The 19,132-nt window shown below is 43.5% G+C and overlaps 2 protein-coding genes and 1 long non-coding RNA gene across 4 annotated transcripts in view; 2 read left to right on the top strand and 1 right to left on the bottom strand.

Annotated features, from left to right (window-relative positions):
- LOC119161213 (E3 ubiquitin-protein ligase RNF181) overlaps positions 1–6,628 on the top strand; it is a 42,071-nt gene extending 35,443 nt beyond the window's left edge. The window contains exon 6 of the mRNA XM_037413580.2: positions 6,513–6,628. Within this exon, the coding sequence (XP_037269477.1) occupies positions 6,513–6,572 (60 nt within the window). The 3' untranslated portion in view covers positions 6,573–6,628. The remainder of the gene's footprint in view (positions 1–6,512) is intronic.
- Positions 6,564–10,678, bottom strand: LOC119161212 (heterogeneous nuclear ribonucleoprotein A/B). Its single transcript, XM_037413579.2, has 7 exons — positions 10,439–10,678; positions 9,302–9,342; positions 9,094–9,221; positions 8,871–9,023; positions 8,234–8,501; positions 7,301–7,513; positions 6,564–6,897 (listed from the first exon to the last, which is right to left on the bottom strand). The coding sequence occupies exons 1-7, from the start codon at positions 10,618–10,620 to the stop codon at positions 6,815–6,817; spliced, it is 1,068 nt and encodes a 355-aa protein (XP_037269476.1). The 5' UTR covers positions 10,621–10,678; the 3' UTR covers positions 6,564–6,814.
- Positions 10,679–11,246: 568 nt separating this feature from the next.
- On the top strand, positions 11,247–15,646 carry LOC119161211 (uncharacterized). 2 transcript variants are annotated; one of them, XR_005108432.2, is made up of 3 exons: positions 11,247–12,068; positions 13,657–13,780; positions 15,461–15,646. It is a non-coding gene; the product is annotated as an uncharacterized LOC119161211 (long non-coding RNA). The 2 variants fall into 2 exon arrangements; XR_012887441.1 differs by lacking the exon at positions 15,461–15,646 and adding an exon at positions 14,490–15,451.
- Positions 15,647–19,132: the final 3,486 nt, after the last annotated feature.

Genomic DNA, 19,132 nt, shown 5'->3' with positions numbered 1-19,132 from the left:
CGCCAGATGGGGTTTAAAAGTTTACGTTTCCTGCCATACAGGCTTTACATTTTTCGCCCTATTTCGCAAATCCACCTTCGTTCGTAGAAACTCGTGGTATCCGTATTGCGGGGACTCGAGCGTCGCGTTTAAATAAGCCAAAGTGGGAGCGCCAATAGCCGTTACATTGTTTCAGCCGGATTACCAAAGCTAGAATGGCCTCGGACACAGAAGCCGTAAACATGCGAACTCCCAACAAGCTGGATAGGTGGTGCCATCTAGCTGTGCAATAGTGAAACAGGTAATCACAAAATTGTTATTGCAAAAACATCGTGCATTGAACGTCTGCTGCAAAAACCGTGCAGTGGCATTATTACAAACGAGGTACCTTTTTAATCATTTTCACCTTAAAAACATAAGCATTATCTAACATATTCATGACTGTGTTGGCACCAAGTGTCACAAGATGTCGACACCATCATTGCAGTAGCCTTGTATTTTCCACTCTTGCGCATACGTGAATACAGTATGCGATACAAGAATGTCTCCCGGTTTTGCCACAACGGTGATTCAATGCTATCTAAGTTAAATGCAGTTAGCATCACCACTTATGGTTTGCGAAAACCTAAAGGTAAGCACGTTTACGTACATACATAAACGTTTGCGTATGAAGAGCTAAAACGTTGAAAGATATCCGTTCCGGTAAGACTGTAAACGCAAACTGGTATCCAGTAACACGTTAACGTAAAGAAGTATACATATTAGCTAAAGCTCCCTTCTATAGGGAATGGCACGAGTGGTTCAAAATTTCAATTTTCGCATGGTTGAAATGGACAAGTCGTGCCATTTAGCGGGGCCCAGTTGAACCAAGCATGTCTGCCATAACGGAGCCAATGGCAGGTAATTTTTCAATTGCCATTGTTGCTGCTATGGCTCCCGCTGCTTTTGTTTTGCTGCAACTAGTGTCGGCGGTCACGCAGCAAAGCCCCGCAACGTTGTGCACGGCAACAGTGACGAGAGATGCTCTGCTCAAGGCGGGTAATTTGAAGTATGCTAATCGTATGCGGACCACTAAAACCGGATTTCAAAATAAGCACTTGCTCGGCACAAAAGTAACACAACAAAGTTTCTGGACTGCTATTTCAACAATCAACGTCTCCTTCATAGTTGCCTTTAGTGTCCCTTCAATATACGGTTGAATATGTGGCAGTTTTCATGAGCGCTGGCTAGCCACAACCTTACATCGGTTTCACAATCAAGAGTGTGACGAGAGCGAGGACGTGTGTGAGCAGTCGTACCACATCATGCCAGCTGCACTCTACAAGAACATTTGGGCTTAGCTTTACAATAGGCACACCAAAGAGGCATGAACTTTTTTTTTAAATATCAACCTTGCACGGCCTAATCTTCATTAGCATAACGTCATTTACAGCACGCAGTGACGACAACTGTTGTCGCTTGGCCTCAGTGGCTACTTAACATTGTGTGGAGTTACACATGCATGAGAAATAACATTTCTAAATGTCATCGCAAGCTGTCTAACAATGAAAAAAAGAACTGCTTACTAAACTTGCACCAGAGATGAGCGGCGGCACAGAGACTGGTTAGGCTGAATCATAGTTTCCTAATACACACTAGAGGGAAATCTGGCGCTAGTGTCTATGGGAGCTGCAACACACAGCACTACTACAGTGTTTAGAAATATGCTGCCTAGTGTGCTGAGCGCGCGCATTCCGTTCGAGAGAGGGTGGCCGCACATGTGATGACTGCACTCAGATGCCACAAGCGGCTTGTGTCGACAGGGTCACGAACACGCGAAATTCCTCTCGTCCTGTTGCTGCCGGAGCCTCGCCACATTTAAAATCAGTGTGTGACAGCTGCCATCTGATTTACTGTGAAGTTCAACGGCGCCATATGTACACTGCAACACACCGAGATGTTAAAAGCTAAGCAGCAATGCAAAGAAAGGACGTGTATTGCGCCGCTGTGTCAAAGAAGTTATCGGTCGAACAAGGAAAAGGTGTCTTGTTCCCCACACTAACAGATCCAGCACGGTTTCCTGAATGAAAAAGTAGGATCAAGAAGGCAGACAAGGCTGAATCCGAAGGCTGTCGTGTGAGAAAAGCATTGTGAGAGTGACTTCATCGAACTATCTTTTCGAATTAGGGTGAACGGTGTCGGGAATGAAATCACCGATTAGGCAAAATTTCGAATATCAATATTTATCTAAAAAATTGAAAATACCCTTTTGAATTTCATTCACGCAGTTTTTCTCCCGTGTCAACGTCGGACTCCCTTTGCAACATTGTTTTGAGTATCATATGCGGCAAGTGTCAGATTATTCATTGGCATGTTATCATTCTTTGTTTTCACTCTAATCCTAATGGAATGCAGGCAAAGAGGTAAAGGTTTAGGGTCTTCTGTGATAATTCTTGCTCTTAAAAACAAAGCACATTTTAAAAAACTCTCGTGGTTATACTGTCAATGGTTTTTCAAATTTATTTCTTTGCGTACTGCAACCACTTCGAGCATCCATCTACATATATGTCCGTCCATCTGTCTATCCGTGCGTCCATTTATCTGTCCGTCCATCCGTCTATCAATCTGTGTTTGTCCGTAGGTCCGTCTATCTGTCTGTCTGCCTATCTATGTATCCATGTACCTATTTATTTATCTATCGAATCGCCTACGTCTGGCTGCCCTCACGATCACCCCCTTAAGGTCTTCGAAATACTTTACAAGACGAGCCAAATGTTCGTGAAATTCTTGCATATATTTAGCGCCACTTCATAATGTTTCACTTCATAAAAAATTACAACAGAGTCATCTTACATAGCATTAATTCCCAAGTTACGTGGGATCTGCATTTTTTTTTTTTTTTTTTGCGGGGCAGTAGGGGATGGCGAAATGTATGCCACGAAATTATCTTCATTTGGTATTGCAAAGCGTCAGTACTGTGAAAGCAATCGAGTAGTTCCTATACAATAAAGCATTATGTAAAAAAAAAACACTCCGAAAATGCAAAAAAAATAATAGTTGGCCTCACGCGGCTCGGCCTCCTGCAGGCTTCGCAGCGCTTGCGGAGCGCAAGGATTGAACGCAAATGCACCCACTCGCACAGCAGCACACCATGCGGGCGCTGCCGGCAGTCATCAGCTGCGGGGCCACCTCCTAGCTTGCGCTCAGCACACTAGGCAGTATATTTCTAGACACTGTAGCACTACAGCGAGCATGCAAATAATGGGTAGTACACATATTTGTCTAATCTTCGTACTTCTGGCTTCGTGTGGCTTGGCGCCGTTTTCTCACGAAACAAAAATCTGCATATGTTCAGCGATTGTGCTTCACCACACCTTATTTTTTTTAGGCTTACCTTTTCATATCGTGTCCCGAAGTGTAAAAGGGTTCGTTCTTTCCTGCGAAACAAAACCGAAATACACCACTAAACGAAGCCGCAAGTACGAACACTTGGCAAATCTGTCATGCCCATCATTCCCATGGTCACTGAACAATCGCAGCGCCAGAGTCCCCTCTAGTTAATTGTAGGAAACTCTATGGGCTGAATATATTGGCGAAAAGTGCATCACTGGAATAGAGAGAGTGCATCAGCAGCATTATGGAAATGCTCTAGCTGTGTTTGTTGAACCCAAGAATACTTTAGGGCCATCAACGAACCAATGCCCTACGGGCCCCTCTGTAATGCCCTACGGGCCCTGAGGGTATTCTAATAAATAAATAAATAAATGCCATGAAATCAGGTGTAGGGCGCAGTTGGCACACGCTGACCTTCATAGCAAGGCACGGGAATATGGAATTGTCGCAGTTGGACCACCACTGCATCTGTCGCACTGAAAGGTGGTCCAAGAAAAAAGGAGTAGAAAAGTCGATACGGTTCAGAACAGTAGCTTTGACCAGTTTAGTACTACTCCTGGACTATTTTGCTGGGGGGGGAATATAAACCAATACTTTACTGCATAAAAAAAAAAGTAGGGCTGGCACAGGAGTTCTAAAGTTCCTTTTGTTGTACATGATTTTGTACATGTCACAGTGATAGTAAACTGAAGTAAAAATAACACAATGACATTGGCTTAGATGCCGTAATTCCCCGATAATGGATTGCACCACTCATTACATTGCTTATGCACACCAGAGGGGGCAGCAAACTAATACGCCAGGAAAATTTTGAATGTAAACATTCGACAGAAGTCTTGTCTGGTTAGGTAGGAAACTGGGAGATGATTTAGACTCCAACCAAAAGTTTTGAAGAAACCCGACGTCTCAAAACAGACTTGGTTCCTTCCTCAGGGGTGACTGCAGGGCTACGTAGCAGCGGCGTCTTCAAAGCACTCCCGGAGTGGATGTACGAAGAGGGGCACTCTTCGTATATCGGCGAGACGAAAAACCTACCGGAACGACTGAAGCAACATGCCAACGATGTGCGGAAGCTCTACAGAGCGCGCAGCGCAGTCGCCGAACATGCCGAGACGTTGGATCACCGGATAAATTTCAAAGCGACCGCCATCCTTGAAACCAAGCCGAACTGGAGGTGAAGGTTATTACTAGAGTCGTAGTACATACAGAGGACAGCCCATAACATTAACCGCTCTCTCAGAACCCTTCCCCCAGTGTATAAACATGGACTGCACCCCACGGCAAAATGAGAGTCATCATCCACTGGGCGAGTGCTTTGGAAGACGCCGCTGCTACGTAGCCCTGCAGTCACCCCTAAGGAAGGAACCAAGTCTGTTTCAAAACATCGGTTTTCTTCAAAACTTTTGGTTGGAGTCTGAATCATCTGCCAGGAATATCGGTTGATGATCTCGTTTCAGCTGTATAACAGTGCATGTTACTTCAACCAAATCTGCTGCCAGCAACTACCCTAATTAGGATGTGAAAAGTAGCTCAGCATTTTTCATCCTAGGTTGCAGTTAATGTACAGAAGGCATGAACAGCAAGCACCAATCCTTGGGGAATAACATGGAACTATGGGACAGCAAGAAATGGCCTCACTTGCACCTCCTTTCTCCAGTTCACATGCAAGTTTATACGTTTCTATGCAAACTGGTTCTCCGAGCGGCATTTAAGTAACAGAACTCATTATTGGGGCATAGTAAATGGAATTGGTACATTTTCACCGGTTCGCTATCACTTCGAAATGCAATACAAAATTAATTACTAACACAAAAAACAAAACCATTTGCTACGCAACCACTACTTTCTCCTTATGTAGCCAATTCAGTTTCTTCGGCATTTACCAGTGGCAAAATAATGTAGCAGAGGCCCAATTTAAAAAAAAAAAAATCTTTCAGACTACGACAGAAATTGCATCGATGAAACTTCTCGAGGAAAATGCTTATTTTCTAAATTGTGTGCACTCGTTCCTTTTCTAGAACCACGTTGGGGTGCTATTCAATAGGAGAAAGCTAGAAAGCCTATGTTCTACAATTTAAAAAAAAATATGGGCGATTGGTAATGTTCTGGCCAATTTTTCAAGTTTTCCAGTGTGCAGCTACTGTAGTCGTCGTCTCGCATGCTACAATCCGAGAGCATGAGGGCAGTGTTGCTACTGAGCACGAGTTGGGGCTTGACTTCCTTCACTGGGCAAGAGTGCAATTTCCTTTCCCTCTCTTTTGTAGACTTAAGCTGTTAAGATTGTGATAAAAGCTCTGCCGGACCAATCTTGGAGAATTGACATGTCTACACCCAGCACGTTTAATGTGCTTGTAAAACTAAGGTCGCCCCTGGACAGACTAGTTGCACATTTGCAAAAGCTCCACACATGTACCAATGGCTGTGCTGCCAGCAATAAAGACCAGCTGTCAGAATTTCAGCATGTAACATGAGCAACCCTTGTTTCATATTGGTCTTCATGGACCAAATCTGCTGCTGTGTTTTAGTAGGCCACCTCTGGTATAAGTATGGGTAAATAGGCTTTCATTAACTTTGCTTTGCTCAGGACTGCACTACCAAATCTGCTGCTACATGTGTTTATAGGCCACCTCTGGTTTGAAGTATGGGTAAAAGCAATAGGCTTTCACAAACTTTGCCTTGCTCAGGAACTCTGGCTGGAAGTAAAATGGGTAGACATGCTGGAGCCAATGCAGAAGTGCCGTCAAGCTAAAATAGTGCAAGCATACTGGCTTATTTGCCCATGTAGGCATTTTCAAGCAGCCATTTAAGGGATATTTGACACCATTCGTTTTTTTTTTTTGTCCAGGGCAAATTTTATCACCCAGCACAAGCCCAAATTTAGAGTAAAATCCAAACTTCTACAGCAATACTTGGCTGCAGGATTAATGCATGCAATATCCGACGTGCCTTGAAGCAACAGGGCCCACACACAATGGAAAAGTGCGACCAGTGAAACATGGCATGGCAGTAGAACACAAAACAATTGTGGTCTAGTCAGCTAAGTGGGGACAGCACTAATATGCCAAGTGTGGGAGCTCGTATCAAGGCACATCGAACAGAGGCACTGAACCAGCAGCCCCAATTTATTACTCTCTACTAATGTATGCTTCTTTCCTTTACAGGAACGAATGAAGCAGCGCCAACAGGCCATTGAAGAACTCCACAACTCCATGTTCGGATGACTAAATCAGCTTTTACTGGAACAGTGGAAAGAAATATATGTCCTATGTACAAATCAGTGGGTTGTATTTCATGATGAAGGGGGAGGCAGACACTGAGCACGACAGGAAAAAAAAAATGATGCTAGCAGTTCCTTTTTTAAAAACAAAATCTGTCCATGATTGCTTCTTGCATGATGAGAAGGGGGGAATATGAAGAGGCAGCACAATGGGAAGTCCAGTCATCACGTTTTACACGTTCCCCATTAACGACTGTAGGGGTGGTAGCCTCCACCACCAGCACCTCCCCCACCGCGGCGCGTCTTGTTGTAGTTACTCTGTTGTTGGCCTGCAAACAACAGAAAGTAAGATTAAGGAGAAGGCAGGGCCACCACGCCTAGAGCAAATTGCCTGGCAATAACCCCATTCCCACTGGCGATGCGAGTGGCCCCAAACAGCGTTACGGTAGCGAGCGTTAGAACACCGACTATACTACTATGACCCCGCCGTCAACTGCCGATGCGCATTAACACTGGTCCCAACAGCGTTAAGGTAGCGTTAGGGAACAACACTGACTACACCACAAGTTGCTTGTGCACTGCTACCACCACCACAAAGAGCACAAGCACCAGCTCTGGGTCGAGAACAGGGGTGGCTACATTTATTCAACTACACAGCGATAAAAGAACAAGCAACTTAGCGGCAACAATAGCAAATATACATTCTCATCCGGCAAACCCCCAGCTACCTACCGTATCCACTTCCGTAACCCCCCTGGCCGCCGCCATAGTTCCACCCGGTGTAGTCGTAGCCTCCGCCATAGCCACTGCCATAGTCGTAGTTACCATAGCCACCACCGTATCCTTGGCCATAGCCGCCACCATAACCCTGGCCATAGCCTCCGCCGCCGCCGTAGCCGCCACCTCCATAGCCTCCTTGGTTGCCCCAGCCCTGGTTCTGGAAGCCTACAAATAGAGCAGCACATGGCGGTTAACATCGTACGGCCACTCGAAAGTGGCAGAAACTGGAATCTTATTGGGAGAGCAGGAGCACTCGGAAGCACACTGGAAGTGCTCTTTAAAGCCTGCGAGTTTCAGTGGCCAAAGTTGTGATGCCAGCTAGTTTGTGTGGATCACTTGCATTCGTATTTGTAGCACAAAGAATCAAACCTACAGATTAGTTGGATGTCTAGTTCCAGTCTTGTGAATGTTCTTGTTTTGTCTGCATTTTATGAGAGCTGCTACAATATAAATGCAAGGAGCACAGCCATCCAATAGTCTAGAGTGCTTTTGCTGCAGCAAAAACAGCTTGTGCATTTTGCTTAAAAGTAGAGTAGGCACAGTCAAACAGTCAAGAGACTTTTGAAGTCATTTTACTTAAGCCAGCAAGTATGCCAGCAATTATGTGCAGTTTGGCACAACTGTTGGCTGTAATGAGGCCGTTTGAAGGATGACAATGACAGCTGGACGCCTTCAGAATGGGAGCAATAATGCTAACATACTGTATACTAGGAAAATAGAAATGCGCCCGACAGATTGCAAGAGTACTTTGAGGCCGTTTTGAACAAAATGCAGTCTTAAACATTCAATAACATCAAGAACAAGGCCCTGCTCTGCCCCTCCATTCCTTACTGCACTACTGGTCCTCTCAATAGAATTAGCCATTAGAAGGCTGTGAAACCTCACCTCCACCTCGTCCACGGCCGCCTCTGCCTCCACGCCCACCACGTGCACCAGCGCCGGCGCCGAAGCCACCGCCGCCACCCCATCCACCACGCATGCCTCTGGCATCAGGCTTTGGTGTTGCTTTCTTGATGTCGCACTCCTTGTTGCCTATTTTCTGCTTCGGCTCCCGGCAGACCAGCTCCACGGAGTCCTCTCGCTCAAATGTCACAAAAGCAAACTGGCGCCTCTGGTTCTTTGCCTTGTCAAACGGAAGCTCTACATTTTCGACCTACACCAAAAATTTAACTTCTGTAAGTAACGAAGAAAATTGAGCACAGCACTTGAAGCAAAAGCGATATTTGGCACAGCATTACCACTTGAAGCGTCATTCAAACTTGAGGTCTAATTTGAACAGACGCTGTCATAGCAGCAACCACAAGCTTCTGAACACTTCATTGCACAAAAACAGGTGATAAACTACACTACCACGAAGTTGACGCTCAATGCGAACTTGCATGCTTGTACGAGTTAATGCGGCCACCTGATCAAAGTTCAGTTTGCAGTGGAGCTTTCGAGACGAAAGACAAGGAGCTCAACCGACAACTGCAAGCGAAAGAGGACGCATCTTACAATTGGAAAATAATGTTAAAGTACTCACGGGGCCGTACTTCTCGAAGTAGGCCTTAATGTCAGCCTCTGGCATGTCAGACTCCAATCCGCCAACAAATATTTTTTTGATCCCAGGACGCGCCTTCGCAGGCTTGGGGTCGATTTGTTTGCCTTTGACAGTGTGAGGCGTTGCCTTGAGCACCTGCATATCACAAAGCATTAACATACACCCGCATGAAAACTTAGCAATAATAAAGATGTCGAAAACTCACAGCTTCGATCGCGTCCTTAGCATTGAATGTGACAAAACCGAAGCCTCTGGATTTTCCTGTCGTGGGATCTGTCTTAATGTTGACATCAACGACAACGCCGAACTTCGAGAAGTATTCCCGAAGATCCTCTGCAAAAAAAAATATACAAGATCAATGATATTGCAGGCTAAACAAGGACGGCATGTAGGCCGCCGGCTTAATAGCTTACTGTTATCGGTGTCCCAGCTTATGCCACCAACAAAGAGTTTCCTGAAAGAGGGGATCAAATTGACAGTTGCACACAATTGCCGGCTTACAAGGGCTACTAGATCGCTTACGAAAAGGAGTCTACTTACGTTACCTTTACTATTACACTTTCCAGACCACACAAAAGCCATACATAACACTTATTTACAGGGTGCAGACTTTTACAGCAAGAAGTGAAGCTTACAAAATGGCAGCAACTGCAAATTGAGACACTTTGAGAGAATGGCATTCCAGTTAGTAGTATAGGGTCGCTGCAATTGAGGCTTTACTCTTCTTTATCTTGCTTAGAGGTAGTAATGACGAACTACTTCGGCAAATCCTCCATGTGGGAGAGAAGGGGAGAGAAAAAAACATTGGGCGCACGTCTAGAGGCGCTTGAAGTCATCGAAGTTGTAGCACAGATTACATTGCTTAGTTTTGGAGAAACTCAGCAAATGTACCATTGTGCCAGCGGTGCGCATCATGTTCCTGGCGTGATGAGCTGGGCACACCTGTCGGAAATGAAAGCAGCGTTAACATCCATCGACATGGGCGACACAGCGCGAGCCCTACACCGTAGACACGGGCCCCCGCGCTCCGGCCGATTTAGGAGCGTTACGTTAACACTACTCGGGGACACCTCCAGATAGCAGCACCATTATCTGTAAAGAATCCATTAATTTAACACTATGTGTTAATTCATTGCATACAGAGAACAGTAGCAAGGCTCCAGAAAACGCGCATGCATGAAAGCGTCACAGTACACTTAATGCAATGGGCGGGAATGCCGATCGATACCGGCGTCATTAACGAAATATACTGGACACACAGTAATCGTAAAATACTTCGCAAACGATGATCGTAGCACCAAGAACCGTCGACAGGGCAGGCATTGGGGCACCGATGACAAAGAGAGCTGAAGGATTACAGAGGATTGAGACAAAATGGCGCTAACGCTCGAGAGGAACAAAGGGGGCGACCGACGCCATGTATGACAAGCGCAAATGACACACTACACCGCACGATTAACTCTTAAAAATATGTTAAACGTCAAGAATAACTCTGCAAACACTTGAAAAATCAGAAAAATGACACTCGTTCGGCACAACGAGGTATTTACCTTTCGTCCTCGTTAGTCTTCGCGTCGGAGCCATTTTGGGCGGCTTCGTTAGTCTGCGCATTCGCTTCGCCTTCTTGCTGGTACTGACCGTCAGTGAACTGGCCGTCAGTATACTCGCCGTACTGTCCATCAGCTGAAAAATCTCCACCCCCATAATTCCCTTGCTGATCTCCGTCCGCCATTTGAGCTAACTAGCAACACAACGCGTACTCCACAACGACGGCACGCTAAGAGGTGTCCGTCAACTAGACCATCGTTTATATACCATAAGGTCACGTGAACGAAGCGAGGCCGTTCATTGGTTGAATTACTTGGCGTCCCGGTCTTTCTATTCATTTCTTTTTCTTGTGTGGCGTGAAAAGTCGGTTAGGAATTGGCTTATAAATATTTTGTACGAATTATGAAAGTGTTTGAGTGATAGAAATTGAAAATTCGGGATTATTGTGGCAGTAGTAAATGTTTTCTAAATACCAAGGTAGTTAGTTGCCAGACCACAGTGAATCATGCCGTGATAAGCCGGACGCTGACAGGGGCACGAGAAGTCGTATGAAGTTTCAAATTCTAGAAATAATGCCGTGAGAACTCTTGATGCTCGAGGCATAACTGTCAAATTAGTTGGAAAATAGAATAAACATACTGCTATGCTCACAGTACAATCAAGAGGATCACATTCAGCTGCAACGCGAAGGCAGAGAGACGCGAAGGCAGCATCTTTTTTTTTTTTTTTTTTTTCATGGCGTGGGTGTGGGGGGGGGGGGGCCTTGGCCCCGGTCGAGGCAGTTTTCTCGCCCTAAAATACGTGTACTTCCTGTCGTTATTCCAGCATTATTAGTACCCCGTAATTACCAGGATTTGTTCAGGGTACTTGTCCTTGATCAGCAGTACTAGACACAAACGAGTAGCTTAGTGTGCTTTTTTTTTTTGTTTTTCTCGCTGGCCGGCGCGTGGTTTTACTCGTTCACTAAAGAACAGACGCGTGCAGTGCATTAACGAGTGAAATTACTTAGTTTTTGGGGTCCCATTAGGCGCATTAATTAATGCTACGTAGTTCATGGGTAGTTCTTTCGAACTGCGTAATTTGGCAGCTTCCACGCCGCCATTTGAAAGCCAAGAAAGGCTTTACGATGAATACTCACGCTCGAGTCGGCTGAAGTTGACAGCAATGTTGCGGTGCTGCTTTCCCGCCCAAGATTGAATCACCACGTGATAGATGATGCATTAAATAAACGGCTTTGTCATGAGTTCATTGAACACAAGAGTAAAACACTGTCGGCGACCCCGGCGAAGCGCCGGGTGATTTTTGAAATGAACTATCCGCTAACTAAAATGACCTGTAATGTGCTCAACTGGCACCATTGCGTATCAAAATTTTACATTACTTGACCTCTCATAGCGTTTTGTCTCGGCCGAAAGCAGAGACAAGTCTCTCCCAACACCTGCGCCAACAGATGTGCTACCGCCAGAACAAAGGCTACGCCTTAATATGCATGTCAGCGAACGGTTGAACACTGATTGCGCTTACTTAAATTCTAATGATGTTCATTTTGTCGCACAGCGCCGGGCTAATGATTTACTTCATTCCTATGACGAACGAAGCCACATTGCTGAACCAGCCACAAGTACAACAAAAGTGAGTGATACATCAGCGATACACCAAGCCGGCATCACTACATCCAAAGGCGGCGCCGTTAAAACGCGTTTTCAACGAGGGGCGAGTCATATTACAGGTCGCCAAATTGCAATTTAAATGCTCTCGTTGAGCAGCAAAATCTTTTCAGAACTACTCAATCGCGGCCCGGAAACGCTACTGAATTACTCGGGGGGATTAGCCCGGCGCTCGTAACACTCGGATACTGAGCACCAAGATAATTGTTGAAACTGACGGTGTGTCTTGGCACGCCTAATTCGTTTAAGACATACAGTTCATGTTTGCTTAGATTCTGGGGCCTGTGTGCCCTTTTCCCAACGTGACCATAGACTGTGTGAATTGGCTAAATTAAAAAACCAGGACACATATGAGCATTAAACCTATATTAGCAACACCGTACACTAACTCTAGATGTGTTGATAGTACCACAAACAGGCTGTGCTTCTACATAACTGTTCACTCAAGCACCATCAACAAACAGCAGTTTAGTATTAGATCTCCATAAAACAGCTGTAAAAAAACATGAGTTGTATGTTCTATGTATTGAGGCCAGAAATGAATAAAAATGTCATAGCAACATGCTGTGACAGTCTGTCACATACTATTATACTTAGAGCAGTCTAAACTTCACTTTTTCTAGAATGTTCTCCAGTTCACATCAGAGCATAAGTGTATCTAAATACTAGTCTTGCTTTTATACTAGATGATTACTATTGCATTACAGTTTGCAATTTCAATTGTCCAAAATGTGGCCTTACTACACACGAAAATTAAATTCATTCATTTTTCATGGACCTAGCAGGAAAAATTGTTTTACAAGAGCTTGAACTTTTCACGATATTTCTGCATTGAAGTGCAAGAAAAGAGAGGTCCACAGAAAGGTATGCAGGGTTGAAGAAAATAACAATTGGCAAAGAAGGGAGGCTGCTCAAGCTAGCATTATGAGAAGTCTTCAGCTGCATCCCTTGTTCAGCAACTGTTCATCATTAGATCGCAATCTGTAATACAACTTTCAATATATTCTTAAGGCAACTTGAACCAAGTGGTCAAACTGATTAATTGTTCTGGATTGACTATTCTAAGTAGGAACACTTGGGACCAGCACCATCCCTCATAAACCAGTTAATGCGACCATTATTTTGGCCTTACGGTACTTTAGAAATAAATTAAAACATGTCGGTCCTTTGGTGAGGTCAGAAGAATCTCATAGTTATAAGGGTGAAAAGCAGTAACTGTAGTATTCTGATGCCCACCATTTACCAGCACATCTTCCAGTGCAATCATTTCACAGACGAAATTTGCAAGCACCATTTAATTCATAGTATTTCAAGTTACCACGACTTCCATAGATGGTTTGTACACTGTCTTTGAGTCCTTATTCGTCTTTTAAAATTTTCCGCATAAAAGTAGTATGTTTTAGAATAATTTTTATGAATTAACATTGAAGTTAAAGTTATTTAAGAAAGATGCAGCTTTTTCAGTTGGATCTCTCTCCAATAGGAATTGGCATGAACAGTAAAAAAAGGCAAGTTGCTTGCCTGAAAAAAAAATATTTTTTATTGCATTGCAGGGATGGCTGAGGAGAACACAGTCAATATGAATATCAGATTGCACCCCTTGATTGTTTAGTGTGTTTGATACGAGGCATAATAAAGTGTCAAGGGGTTGGCTTCAACCTAGAGAGATAGCCACACGTAAGCTTTTTAACTTTTTTTCACTTTTTTGTTCTCGCAAGACTAGTTTTTCCCAAGAGTGAGAGAGAGAAATTTAGTCGACACAAATTCATGCATGCTCCACAGATGCTGGAGGGTCCAAAGGTGTTCCAGTTTGTTTACACTTGCCGATTAGATGGCAAAGCCTTTCTTCTGTTTTCTTATGTAGATTGTTGCTTGTACCATTTGGCAGCTTTAGATGCCGCAGTAGTGCTAAATCTCTTGCATACTATTCCATGAGCACTGCCTTGTTCAAACCAAACTTTTGTCTTAGTCAGCGTTCTAGACAGAACCTGAGAAAGTGATTGGTTGGAGAATAAAACCTATATGCATGGAGATCATGAGGAAGTAGATGAGGTGAGACAGGGTTGATGTTTTGGCAGAGGGCCTCAGCACTGGTCAGCTGACCACTTGTTAATGAACCTTGTTGATGGCAAGACCTTCAACAGCTATCAAGCATGTGCAAATTCAATACTTTGTGTTAAACACATGGCTTTAAACATGTGACCCCCCTTCTTCTACTCACTCACTGAAGCACATGCTCAATTAACCCACCCAAGTACACTTAGCCTATCTTACCATTCACATCAATGCAGTGCCTTTGCCTTTTTTGGTGTCCTCTATCTTGTCACTGCCATGTACCAAGACATTGTAAAAAAAACCAGGGCTCTGTGTCATATCATCTCTGCAGCCTCATAGAGCACATTCAAGCCTGTAGACAAGGCAGAACAGTGTAAGGATATCTTATCGTAGTCACAAGATAAACCAAATCCCTGCAGCACAGTAAAAGCAATGGGCATGCTCAACAAACAGGATATCACGATTGGACAAAGACAAGAATAAAAATCATCACTTATGTACTGCTCATCTATTTGTGATCTTTTTTTAATGTCCTGTATACAAGATTACCAGTGAACACTGGATAAACACTGCCTTTGGTTATCATTCCTCAATGGCTTACAACACCATGCTTTCACTATTCTGCATAAAAGAGTGTGAAGCATTTGGAATAATGAAATTAAATAAATACACTTCTAAATGTATCTTAAACTTCAAATATTAATTGACTAGCATTCCCAGAATCCGCACCACCTATGAAATACTTTTAACAAACATTGATTGTCCCTTGTCCTTCACCCCCGTCCACGTCTGCATCTTTTTGTTTTTTAGATTAATAAGAAAAGTTCCAACAGTGAGTGTTTTTTTTTTTCATGTGCAACCTTGGACTAACCAAACTGAGCCCACAGTCTAATCTATCATAACACTGTGGGCACAGTTTTCATTTCGGGTCATGTCACTTTGATTCTCGCATTGTACTGTTGTTGATGTGCCACTGACCTCGTGTTGGCTTTTATTTATTTGAAACACGCAGCGGTTGGAGGACCAAGAAGGAGTGCCTAAAACATTATATGACAAAACAACTTTCTTAATTACAAAAAAATGAAAACAATGAAAACGGTATTCACACCCAGGGCCCGTCAAAATGTCCTTCATTGTTTTGAATTCACATGCGTATATTTTAACTCACTCACAGACTGTCATGTATACAATAAAATCTAGTGAGACACAGCATAGCATAACTAGCAAAGAAGATTTCTATGGAATATGTTATGGAAGAGCATTATAGTTTATGTCAGGGCAGAACTTTTTTTTTTTTTTCAGAGAGGGGGGAGGCATCATTAAACCACTCCCCTGGCTATACCAGCGGTTTATATCATATGGTCATGATCAGTAAAACACATAGTTGTCAAAGTCAGAAATATCCTTTTTCACAAGACGATCCCAGTACTGATGTATTTCATTCATTTATGGTTTGAATAAAAAGAAAAGAATACAGAAAACCATTTATCCATGTGAAGTAAGGTTCAAATGAGTGTGCATACGCATGTCTAGTTTGCCTTGACCAGAGCTCTAAAACACGCCGCATGGGAGGGCTGCATGCGGCGTGTTTACATACCCATTAAGAACAATTTTAACAAATTTTGGCCGAAGACAGCTATGGGCAGGCCGCAAGCGTAAGGATCCCTCTTGCTTGCGGCTCAGGGCCTTCTCATGACTGTCTTCGTCCGACACTTTTTTTTATATTGTTCTTTTAGCTATGTTCATGAGCTGCACAGGCATGAATGGTCCAAAGCATTGTTTTCATGAGGCACCCTGTATGGTGACAATGTTGTGAAACATCACCAAGAAACAAAAACTGTATTTCAGAATCAGCATCCAGATTTGTAGTAATTCTAGAGATCGGTATCAACATGTTAAAATCCTGGAACCAAATCTCATTCAGAAATGAATATGCTAGAGTATTGCTATTTTTTTTAATGGCAATGATTTCTGACAATTTGATCGTCTGGGTGTGATCATGTTTGTGCTTATGCAATATAGCTGTATTTTAGTTGATAGTCTGCACCTGTCTTTCTCTGCTTCTCGTCCATATTATCTACTGCACTGTATACATCGGTCATGCAGAGTAACAAGGATGGTTTACTGTCACTAATTTACATTGAAAAGACAAGCTGCAGAACACTGCGCTGTCAGTATGTCATACTAGCATTCATTTACATGAACACACTGCTTTTGATCAGAAAAGTAAGAATGAATCCAGCTGATTAGGTTAACAGATAGGCCTATGCGGCACAATTTTGAAGAGAGTTCGCTAAGCTTAACAGGGTGAAAGGCCCTACCAAACAAAATGTAAGAAAATAGCATAAATTTGACTTCACACAAGAGACAACAAAGCGAATTTTCGAAATTTAGCAACCAGTTCTGTTGTCGATAATGTTATTGCTAACACCATGTTGGAATGGCAAGCAACATAAAACCATTTTCTTAAAGAAACGGGGTAATGTAATGTGCGACTATCTGTTCTAATATTTTACATGAATTGCAAGTTAAAGATTTTAGCTGGAGTTTATAATAGAGAGCTTTAGCAAGTTACAGATATACAGAACACAAATACAGAAGCACTCCTTTTTTTGTAGTGACAGTGCGTCACCCAGACGACAATTGTGTCGTTAACAATCCATAGGCTGAAAGGCAATAATGAGGCATGACAACTCCACAGTAACTTTTGATTTTGAAAAAGCTTTTGTGATGTTGGGGCAACTTTACTAGGAAACGGTCAACAGCCAGGAACGAAGCGATACCGCCGTACTGTACCAGATTTCTTAACTTGCTGAAACTCTCTGTCTAGACGATCGCTGCTCTTAAATACTTGCAGGACACATTCTATACACTGGTAATCAGATATTAGAGGGAAATCAAAGGAGAAAATACAAACTCGCATTAAAATATGCGCAATGAGTTTGGCATACTTGCACAAGAATATTATCATAAGGCTGCGAGGAAGACAAACGTGCATTAAAATTGTGCGAGTTCGGCATACTTGCACGAAAATGTTGCGGGAGTTAGTTTACACCCATCTTGTTGCACTGTATAGCTTTTGTGTGACCATAATCTGGACAAGAAGGGGAAGATGGAAGTTTGCAGTGAAAAATTATTGAACAGGATGTGTGTGCTGGAGCCGACGTTTTGACAGGCAAGCTTGTCTTCTTCACGCAGCCTTGAAAACGACAAGTCCACTTCGGCTCCAGCACACACACCCCATTCACGAATTTTTCATTGCATACTCTAAGCAGTACTTCGTACTCTTGCTTGATTTGTGAAGTTACTATTTTGCTGAACACTTCAACTTCAGTACCTGACTTTTAGTTAAGATACCGTAAAAAAATTACGGCATATTCACGGGGTGAATGATGATGAATGGGCAAAGCTCCGGAGGGATTCATCGGTAAACTGTGAATCTTCCGTGTAATTCGCCCAGTCGATCATCATGTAAAGACGTGAGAAACGCTGTGTGTGTATATACACAAATCAACTTTTATTTGTTCTTAGACGATGGATGGCTTGCGATGTCCCTTGCCTCGCACGCTCGCACATCTGGATTCTGTCTGCGAGCGCGCGCTGCTGCCGCCTTGCGCTCTCTCCGCTGTGCAGCCTTATCCATCCGGCGACTCCGAGCGCGCGCCAACAGCGAACGGATTTTATTACAACGCTCCCCCTAGCGTACGTCGCCGCACTAAATCGAACGATTGCCTTCAACCAATGACACGCGCCATATGTGACATCATTCCTATTTTATAAGATCTCGCGTCTTTCATCAACTACAAGTACCGCTTTCTAGTTTATAACATCTTGCATCTTTTCATCATCAGCTACAAGTACCACCATCTAGTGAACACTGCAAGAACTAAACTAGAGGTGGCTACATACAGGCTACAGGAGACGCACAGCCCACGCCCTAAGGAGCTTCGCCCCTAAAAAAAAAATAGCACTGTAAATACTATATAGTCAGGGCTGCTTTTGCAGGAACTCACTTCTATGCAATGTGACAAAATAACACCTCGGGCATCATGGTCACCGATGTCAAGCTTGTTTCAGTGCACAGCATTCCGATCTTATTTTGTTGCTGGTTCAAATTCAGTAATGCTCCAAGTGGTGAAACTTGACCACTGTTTTGTTATTGTAAAGGTATTTGGTTTGCATTATGTTTGATGTCATCACTGTTCAGTTCGGTTTTTAAAAAGTACATTTGCACAGCCCTACATGCAAGTCAACATAGAAGAGCTCCTCTCAGATTTCTTCCACTCAACTCTCCAAAGATGATGAAGTGGGTGAAATTTACTTTGCAGGGTGCATTTGAATGTGCTTCAAGTGTGCGAGTGCACTTTCACTCCTTATACACCGAGAACATACATTCTCAGGCGACAGTTGCATACATGCAATCCTAGCCTGTTTTTGTCGCATGAGCTCACTTGGTGTTTGGTTGCTTACACTCTGCTGCGAGTTTCAAATTTAACTTCTTTACATTCTTATACCTAGAAAAACCAAGTCCCTCCATGCAAAATCTACCGTTTTCTGCCTGGCATATTCAATGCCATGCACAGATATCCGCGCTCAATCTTAATGTGATAACTGTGCAATTCACATGTCCCACTCTCTCAACTGCTCTCTGCTGTAAGGGCATGATCGGTAATGTTTTTGATTATTTTATTTAGAGCACCTGGAGAACTACTGGAGTCAGCACTGAAACTGTACAAATCGAGAACTGCCAGTGAGGATCAAGACCATTCCATGAAGGACGGTACCCTAAGTTCTTCACACACACTTCACACAAAGATGGTGTGAGAAAGTGGTTCCAAAGATGGCACCCAACACAGCGCATGTTCCCGCGCCAATGAAAGTTGCCATCCCAAAATTCACATAAGCACATAACATCTCGCACCAACCTTGCATGAAGATTGAAATCGCATGTGCTTCTCATCCCATATCATGCCT

Source organism: Rhipicephalus microplus, chromosome X (assembly GCF_043290135.1).
Source record: "Rhipicephalus microplus isolate Deutch F79 chromosome X, USDA_Rmic, whole genome shotgun sequence".
Taxonomy (NCBI): domain Eukaryota; kingdom Metazoa; phylum Arthropoda; class Arachnida; order Ixodida; family Ixodidae; genus Rhipicephalus; species Rhipicephalus microplus.
Note: the sequence above shows the minus strand (reverse complement) of the source record. Positions and strands in the feature narration are given on the sequence as shown.

What these genes read in the sequence shown, in the direction of transcription:
- LOC119161212 (XM_037413579.2), bottom strand. Translation starts at nt 10,620, where the DNA reads ATGGCGGACGGAGATCAGCAAGGGAATTATGGGGGTGGAGATTTTTCA. An exon ending in AAGACTAACGAGGACGAAAG is followed by an intron (nt 9,343 to 10,438) that starts GTAAATACCTCG and finishes CCCCTCTTTCAG; the next exon opens with GAAACTCTTTGTTGGTGGCA. An exon ending in GGGTTACGGAAGTGGATACG is followed by an intron (nt 6,898 to 7,300) that starts GTAGGTAGCTGG and finishes TGTTGTTTGCAG; the next exon opens with GCCAACAACAGAGTAACTAC.